Source organism: Myotis nattereri (assembly GCF_964212035.1).
Source record: "Myotis nattereri genome assembly, chromosome: 14".
Lineage (NCBI taxonomy): Eukaryota > Metazoa > Chordata > Mammalia > Chiroptera > Vespertilionidae > Myotis > Myotis nattereri.
Window position 1 is genome coordinate 42,731,364 of NC_138089.1, and position 9,749 is coordinate 42,741,112.

The 9,749-nt window shown below is 38.6% G+C and overlaps 1 protein-coding gene across 1 annotated transcript; it reads right to left on the reverse strand.

Moving 5' to 3' along the window:
* Nucleotides 1-3,945: 3,945 nt before the first annotated feature.
* Nucleotides 3,946-4,419, reverse strand: LOC308530035 (ubiquitin-ribosomal protein eS31 fusion protein-like; the record flags this gene model as incomplete). Its single annotated transcript, XM_081106504.1, has 1 exon — nt 3,946-4,419. The coding sequence occupies one exon, from the start codon at nt 4,417-4,419 to the stop codon at nt 3,946-3,948; it is 474 nt and encodes a 157-aa protein (XP_080962630.1).
* Between the last annotated feature and the right edge of the window lie 5,330 nt (nt 4,420-9,749).

Consider the following 9,749-nt stretch of genomic DNA (forward strand, 5'->3'; position numbering starts at 1 on the left):
CCCTTGCAGCCAGCTTCCTCCCAGGCCCATGGTTCCTCTGAGAAAGACAGACTGGAAACAGGATTGAAAGGAAAGGAGAGATCCTCTTCCCCAATGCCCCCTTTTCTTTATGGTTTTAAATATTTTATCTTTTATTTTTTTTTTTACAACTCTATAAGGCAGGGGTCCTCAAACTACGGCCCGCGGGCCACATGCAAATACAAATATTGTATTTGTTCCCGTTTTGTTTTTTTACTTCAAAATAAGATATGTGCAGTGTACATAGGAATTTGTTCATAGTTGTTTTTTAACTATAGTCCGGCCCTCCAACGGTCTGAGGGACAGTGAACTGGCCCCCTGTTTAAAAAGTCTGAGGACCCCGGCTATAAGGTATAAGTTCAAACTCCAAAATTATAGGTTCAATGTTATTTCCGCTTTGGAAAAAAACTACAGTAAACAGAGAAAAACAAAACATAGATCGGCTCTGCTTAGGTGTGCATGCTTCCTTTCCAGCACAATCATGCTCAGGCTACAAGGCCTGTTGTATCCTTGAATATTTCTGAGAACACAATGTCCACAAGGAGAAAGACCTGAGATGTGGATAAGTGGAGAATAAAACAGCTCTCACAGTCTGGGGTTGTGGGCTCAGTACTAACAAGATAGTACAGTCCTGCTAATAGAGTCTAACACATCGTCAGTGAACGTTCCTGGGCAGCTCCTACCTGGCATGGCTGGCAGCACAAGTGGAGGCACAGGGGCCACTCACGAGTTAGATGAGAATCAAGAGCCTGGATATCCCCCCGTTTAAAATAGCAAAAATTGCAAGATCTTCAGAGCTCCCTTTACCTTTAACACACTATGATTTCATGTCTCCAAAGATCAAGGTGGATAAGTCTATATTGATGAATCATGATGTTAAAATAAAATTTTTTCCATACACAAGAATAATGAGAGATATATTGCATTGATAGAAAGCTTGCTTTCTTGGGAAATGGGAACCTTTTGTATGATGTATTATACATTCATTTCCTAGATTTTAACTATCCTTGCTATGCCTTATTTATGAGCCATAAAGCTGTAGTCTACCAGTGAAGGATGAAACATAGAGAAGTCCAGTGTGGTATTTACACTCTTAAAATCAGATGCCACTTTGTCATCATAATGGGGCACACTGTGATCAGAGAGAGCAGTGAGACTGAAGAATTACAAAAAGCTGTCAGTGGCTGGCAGAAAATCAGAATCAGATGAACTTTAATAATAATTAAAAATCTCGAGAGATAATGCTGATTCACTGAAAGGAACCAGTGTGCTACCTGTTTGACCGGAAAGGAGGAGGGGAGTGGAAAATGGGAGAAGGAGAGAGAAAGGAATTGGAAGAAGAGGAGGAGAAAGTGGATGAGAAAGAAAAAAACTTTTGGCCATGGACATAGAATTCACATTTACAACTATCTCTGCAGCTCCAGGTGTTCTTTCATGCAGATTAGTCCTAAATCAAAGATAAAATAGATTCTCTGCTGCTGTCCTACCTTCTTACAGATGTCAAGGTACCAACAGAGAGTGACTTTTTAACAGAGAAAAAATATTAAAATACACTCACACACACACACACACACACACACACACACACACACATATATACACATTGAATGTAAATTTGAAATAAAATATTAAAATACATATATATATATATATATAATAATTTAATGTATATTTGATAGAGGGAAAAAAAACAGATTTCCAGAACTGTGTCCCAAGCTGTCATCGCTATGAAATTACCATCATCCATGGGGTGATGGCAAAGGCAGAGACTGTCAAATTTTCCCATATCAGTCCTTTCTTTCAGATGTCAGCTTTGTAACCTAGAGCTTCCCCGTAACTGTAAATTGAGACATGTGTCAGTAGCACCCCAAACAAATGTGAAATATTTGCTTTTGAAGTGCCTCTTTCCATTTCAAGGGAAGAGCATAGAAGCCCTTTCTCTGTGTGTCTCACTGCTCCAGTAAGACATGGAAGAATCCCTTGTGGAAAAAACTAGCAACAGTGTCATTATTTATTTAGGAATAAGCACATTCATTTTCTTTTATGGGACTGATGCCAGCAGGGGTTAGCTCACAATGGGTAAGAAATAAGTTCTGAAGGTAGGAGGCAGAAAGCGCAGCAAGAGGTCGATTTAGGACCTTAAATATTTAAAGGTATATGGATTGAAAACACTACAAGGTGTTTGCAGCCCTAAATACATGTCTATGGGAAGCAAGTATGCCCAGGCGTACTGATCTGTCTTTCTTTCCCCAAAGAATTGTTTTTACCTGATCAGTGAAGTACATTCATATATTCATCCACTCAGCAAACATGACTTAAAAATCTACAACATAGAGCAACCAGAAGTATGATACACCAAACCAATTTTATCCTAGAGAATTCACACTCAAGGGAAGGACAAAGCCAACCACATAACAAGAATAACAACTGGCCCTAGCTGGTTTGGCTCAGTAGATAGAGCATCATCAACCTGTGAACTAAAGGGTCCCAGGTTCGATTCCAGTCACGGGCACATGCCCAGGTTGCCAGCTTGATCCCCAGTAGAGGGTGTGCAGGAGGCAGCCAACCGATGATTATCTCTCATCATTGATGTTTCTATCTCTCTCTCCCTCTCCCTTCCTCTCTGAAATCAATAAAAATATTAAAAAACAACAACAACAATAACTAATGTATGGTGAGTGCTTATAATGTCAGGCAAGTAGGTAGTATTGTTATCCCCATTTTAAAAATGAGGAAACTAGGACTAAGAGAAAGTAATTTTTCCCAAGTATGTAAATGTAGTAAGAAACTCACATATATACTTGAATCTTTCACCCCCACTTTTAACTACTATACTACACTACATTAGTGTAAATGATCTGTATCATCAGAAAATAATCAAGCATCATGTGAATTTAGAGAAAAGAGAAATTTGCAGCTAGAAGGATCAGAAAAGAATTCAAGGATTAAATCTAATCCAGTAAGCTTTGATAGTTCATTCCAGGTAAAGCAATGATATCTGCCTGTGACCTTAAAAGTATGCTACTGGTACAGGAATTCCTATCATTTTTTCTTAGGGATATGTATCAGAACCATCTATACTTTGTATGTTCATTAAGATATTGGGGGCTTATGGTTAATGTCCGTATCCTTGTAAAGCTTTCACTCCTATGGGAAGAGACCAAAAATAAACACTCAAACAAGTAAACATTTAATATTTTAGAACATTTAGAAAATTTTAAGTGCCATAAAGGAAAATGAAGACAGGTTAAAGTGAGAGAGAGAGAGAGAGAGAGAGAGAGAGAGAGAGAGAATGAGAATGTGAATGAATGGGAATGAATGAATATGTAGGAGGCTGCTAATTTATATCAGGTAGGTGGAAAAGGCCTCATCCATAAGGGACACTTGATCAGAGACCTGAAGGCAGCATGAACACACCTAGAGATACTCTCCAGTAGCAAAGTCTAGGGATGGTTGCTCTAAGCTTCTAAAAGACAGGAAGCCTCAGACTATAGATATTTCCAAGTGAGAAACTGCATATTTTCTATTAAAATAAAAATACCGCCGAAACCGGTTTGGCTCAGTGGATGGAGCGTCGGCCTGCGGACTGAAAGGTCCCAGGTTCGATTCCGGTCAAGGGCATGTACCTTGGTTGCGGGCATATCCCCAGTGGGGGATGTGCAGGAGGCAGCTGATCGATGTTTCTCTCTCATCGATGTTTCTAACTCTCTATCTCTCTCCCTTCCTCTCTGTAAAAAATCAATAAAATATATTTAAAAAAAATAAATAAATAAAATAAAATAAAATAAAATAAAAATACCCCCATTTCTACGGTTTCTAGACTAAGTACATATAAGTCAGTCTCATCTGTATTTAGTATGTGGTTAGGAAAACCTCTAAGAATAATTTTTTTTTTTTAGTTTGTGTCTTTTATTAGTCCAAATGCAATTACTTGTCTTCTGGTTTGTTGAAGCAATAGGTCAGACAACATTTGCCACAATAATGTCTGTCAAGGTGGCTGGCCATAAAAACCCCAGCACCACATTCATCTGAAGGGCACTCCCGGCGAAGGCGATTGGTTGTGCCATTCTCATCCACTTTGTGGTATTTCAGGACAGCCAGCTTCACCTTCTTTCTCTTAGGCTTGTTCTTCTTGGGGGTGGTGTAAGACTGCTTCTTCCTCTTCTTCGCACCACCACAAAGTCTCAACACAAGATGAAGAGTGGACTCCTTTAGAATGTTGTAGTCAGACAAAGTACGCCCATTCTTGTAAACATTATTGCCAGCAAAGATCAGTCTTTGCTGATCAGGAGGAATTCCTTTCTTATCCTGGATCTTGGCCCTTACGTTTTCTATCACATCCGAGGGTTCAACCTCGAGAGTGATGGTCTTCCCCGTGAGGGTTTTCATGAAAATCTGCATCTGGGTGGGGACTCCACTGCAGATGGCGGATCGGAAAGGAAGCAAGAATAATTTTTATTTTTCTAAGTTTGGCCCCGGAGCATCACCCCTTGCCTGTGAAACTAATGTTTCCAGATTCTTCTGAGATAAGTAAAACATGCATCCTTCCAGTTTGATCTGAGTTTATGGCCTCCTTTACTTTAAGGATCCATTAAGTTCTGTCATTCTTGGTCAAAGCTGCACTACACAAAGCTGAACCATCTCCAGCGGTGCTCAGGAGCCCGCCCCTGTCCTTGAGGAGCTCTAGAAAAGGTTCTAGAATATGGGAGACACATTCACCAGACTACTAATGCCACTTCCAACAACTCTCACCTGAGCCCAGAAAGCACAGCGGGTCACTTCAACAATCCAAGGGAAACAAGTTCATTCTCTCAAAACCTTTACAACCTAAATTTCAAAAGGCTGCAATGGCCATCTGTAACCTAAAGCTCTCATACTATACTTGATCTATTCAGTAAGCACAAAAGCATCTAAAACAGACAAGACTCTATTTTAAGTTATTTAAAATAGTAGCTTACTTAATTCTTACAATAACTCTACAAGTATTATCACATAGTTGTTTTATAATGAGGAAACTGAGGCACGGAAATGCTAAGTACTTCCTGGAGCTCATAAAGCCAAAAATATCTGAACTGATACTTGAAGCACCCTGGCTCTTGATTAAGATTCTCTAATCTCAATCACTTTGTGACAGTATTCTGACCTTTGTATTCATTCTTTTGACTCTAGTTGTTGTTGAAGATTGGAAAGCAGTGACGTTGGGAGAGAAAAATCAGAAGAGCAATAGAGAAAAAGATTTTAAATTAACTGTCCTTTTCCAGTTACAAAAATCATTTATTCTTAGCAGAAATTTAAAATTATAGAAAAAATTAAATGTCACTATTCCAGATAATTACTATTAATATTTTGTTATTAATATTCCCTTTTTTTCTGTGTATCTGCAAGCAAATGTGAGTTTCAGATAATTGGAATCTTACTGCCTTTGTCCATTTTATAATAAATCATTCGCATTTACATCACTGTTGGACATTCTTGTAAACATTATTTCCAGTGGCTGCATAGCTACAATTCATAAGTACATACCAGAATTTATTCTAATGTTCAGTATTTAGATTGTACCTATATTTTTTTTACTGTAAGTACCATCACAATAAATGTTTGAGCCCATTTCTGATTATTTTTTCAAGTCTATTTCTAGGAATGAAACTATTGGGTTAAAAGATATATGAGTTTTTAAGGCTTTTGATAAACTTCTTAATATACTGCCCTCCTGAAAGATTGTAGCAGGATAATTATTTTTTCCTGCTTCAAGCTTCTGCTTTAAATGGGGTCACATCCCATCTAAGAAACCTCCCAAGACAGGTAGCCACAGGAAATATACTTCCACACAATTCTCGTTGTCACATCTCCTCTCTAGACTGAGCCAAATTAACTGCTGTTGTATGATAGGAAACTTCAAATAGAATCAAACAGAACAGAGCTGGGAGTGTAGGATGAAAACTGTAAGGCTTGATTCTACTTATACGGTTTACAAAAGCAGCAACCGAATTCTGATTAGCCATCTCCAATTAACAGAATAAAATTGCATGCATTCATTTGGCATTCTCAACTCAAATATCTATACAATCTAAACAGGTAAAGCAGAGCAGAAATTCTGATTAAGAAACAAACCAATATGGTGAAATTTTGCCCTTTTCACAATTTAACCCCTCTGAAGAGAGCTGTCCCCACGTAGCGACAGCTGGTTTTGGTCAGGGGAGAATGCAATACAACTTTCCAATTCTTAAAGGGAAGCTGGGAATCTGTGAGTTTTGTGTGTGTGAAATCTTCCTATTTTAAAATATTGACAACCGAATCAATTTTTTAAAATACTGTACTAGATAGAAATTGTACTGTTTCTAGTCTAAACTCTTAAGGTTCGTTCCATTTTACTGTACTTACTTAGTTTTATACCAGAATTTTCAACATAACCAAAGGAATAGCTATAGAAGAGAAGGTTTTGCAGCCAGCAAGAGGCCCGGGAAGCCACAGAAGTATTTAAGAAGCATGGCCACCTGTCTTTCTCTCAAGTGTTGATTATCAAATAAAATGGGCTATAAAGAGGGTGGCAGCCTAGACCGAGCGAGAAAAAAAAAAATGGACTTGAAAAAACTCTATTACTACCTATGGGTTTATGAATGACTGCCACTTTGAGCCTCTCTAGTTACAGCTGAGACTGTCTAGGAAGAAAACGCATATTATCTGTGATATGCTGCTGCTGGCTTACCCGTGACAGTCACTGGAAACAGGCTCCTCATGATCTATTTTAATGTGTCTCTTGACCTATTTTTATATTCCCGCACTGAAAAGTTCAGCTTCTAACTTAAGAGCCTGAGCACGTTATTTTCCAATAAAATACATTTTTACAAGTAGCTTTCTATCCCAGTTCCCTTTTTATGGGCCCGTTTCCGTTGTACAAAGGAACTGATTGATCTCCTGAAAGTTGAGATGGAAAAAGTCTTTCAGGCATTCTCGCCCAGGAGTGGTCCCTAAATTCTGTCAGCTTGGGAATCACTGACACTCGAGGGCATGCGTGGTCTCTGATCTTAACTCACCCCCTTTTGTGGGAAGAGGACCATGTCGGTTCCAAAACAAACAGCGCTGAACAAAGCTGCCAGCACTGGAGCGCAGGAAGAAGTGAGCATATCGATTTCCATTCCTGGCCACTGGGATTGTTTCCTTAGCACCTTTCCAGGTCATTATTCACTCCACTGCATTCCATTTCAAGAATACCATTCAGATATTGAGAAAATGTAGGTTAGTGGGCTTTTTAACGGCCCCAATGATTACTCCACCTCACTCACATTTATCTAGACTTGCCTAAAGCCCCACAAGTCCTGATTGAGGTAAAGGAGTAAAATTGATCTCATGTAACAAAAAATTAGCTGATCAGAATCGAAAGCTACTGAATTCAAATTCTCTGGTATTGGTTCCTTTACACAAAATTATCTGATGTATTGAAAAGGCCAGGATGTATACACTTCTTATTCTATGCTATTAAAAATCAAAGAAGTGGGGGGAAAAAAGTTAAGCCTTCCTTGAGGTTTTAATCACACTTCGCTTTGCAGAAGCTCACAATGATTTATATAACCTGTCTCCGGCTAGTTCAAGGTCAGCAGAAAAGTGGTTAGTGATATCGGGTAAGAACTCCTCCAGCAAAACCCTAGCACTACAGAAGAGTCACCAGAATTATCTTGAAATTACAAAAGAGTCAATGGCCCCCTGTGAATTTCTAAAGGGAAGGATAATTTAAAAAGGGGTTTACCTTTTTGTTGGGGCAAAAGGGGGAGAAAACAACAAAAAACAAAGTTGTTGGTACATTTACTCAATGGAATACTCCTCTGCCATAAAAAGGAAGGATACCTTACCCTTTGCTGCATCATGGAGGGACCTGGAGAACATTATGCTAATTGAAATAAGACAGTCTGAGAAAGGCAAGTGCCATATGATTTCACTCTTTGTGGAATTTAATGAACAAACTGGCCTACCAAGCACAATAGAGACAGACTCATAGAGGGCGAGCAGGTAGACAGCTCTGCTGGAGAGGGGGGTATTAGGGGAGTGGAGGGTTTTTCTTCATTGTTGAGAAGCTGCAATGACCTTACAAAGAAGAAATACAGAAGCAGGACCAAGGTTGTTGGGGGAAGATAATGCTTTATTTGAGTCATCCTGAGGGTGTCAGATAAAAATGTGTAAGGGGCGGTTGAAAATATGGAAAACATGAAAATAAAACGTACTAAGGAGGTCAAGGCTAGAAGCAATAATTTGGAAATCACCCCACTCTAGGTAGTTGGTAAAGCTGCGAGAATGGATGAGATTCCTCATCTGTGCCCCTCTTGTGCTCTTACCATGTGGCCGCATGTGCATGTTATTTTTCACAGATCTCTCTTCAGATAAAATGTCATTTCCTTGAGAGTAGGAATTGTGTCTTATACTTTTTTGTGTACTCCTCTCCACACCAAATATTTCCTTAATGAGAGCAGGGTTCAACAAACATGATTCATTTGTTAACTTAGTAATACCTTAAAGCATCGAGTATTATATTCTCTTCATTCTGAATAAAATTCATTTTTTACACATCTGGAAATAAATGTAAGTTGTAATTGATATGGGCAGTTAATGTGAATGCAATTTTTTCCAATAATGCAATATTTTTCTGATGCACTTTATGTATCTCTAAGTATCAGAAAAAAACAACAACACTAGACTGGAACCTGAGAAATTAGCATTTCAGTTTGACACTATACTTACATTATCTAAAACAAATAACTTACATATTAAGACTTCTTATATAAAACTAGAGGCCCAGTGCATGAAATTTGTGCACTGGGTGGTTGGGGGGGGGGTGGGGTTCTCTCAGCCCAGCCTGTGCCCTCTCGCAGTCCAGGAGCCCTCGGGGGATGTCCGACTGACGGCTATTGGACATCCCACTACCTCTGCTGTGCTCGCCAGCCTTGAGCCTGTCTTCTGGCTGAGTAGCACTCCCCCTGTGGGAGTGCACTGACCACCAGGGGGCAGCTTCTGCGTTCAGTATCTGCCCCCTGGTGGTCAATGTGCATCATAGTGACCGGTCGTTCTGCTGTTTGGCCAATTTGCATGTTAGCCTTTTATTATATAGGATGAGTCCAATGATTTTTCATTGTACATTTAAACAAAGTTGAGAATAAAATGAGCCTTGAGCTCTTTAAAAAGTCAGATAACTATAGTTGTAATTAACAAAACAATTTACTGTTTTAAATTACCAGTAGAGCCTTTTTTTACTTGAAAGCAGGATCCTTAAGGATTGCACTTTCAAGAAATACTATCTTGATTTTTATGTGGAAATTTCAAGATCAAAGTAATTTATATTGGTACTGCAGATATTAAATAATTATTTTGGCCCCCTCAGTGACTCAATCCAATATTTAATATAAAATTATGTAAAGTATTATGTGAAAATAGCACATCTTTTTAATAATGCAGTTCCCAAATCCTAGGACCCAGGCAATTCTAAGATGCATTATTAATATTTTGGAAACATTTTTGGAAAGAAGACAAATTTTCACATTAAATGTACATGTCAATTTTAAATATGTGAAAAATTAATGTAACTTAGAATTAAAGTAATAGATTAGTGAAAAGTATCATTTAGAGATTAGAAAAGCTATGGTTTTTTTTTCAAATATAAGACTTAATGAACATAACCAGTAACCTGAACAAACATGTCCCATGGGTGTGTGCCCAAAGAGCTACTCTCTCATCTCTCTAAACCT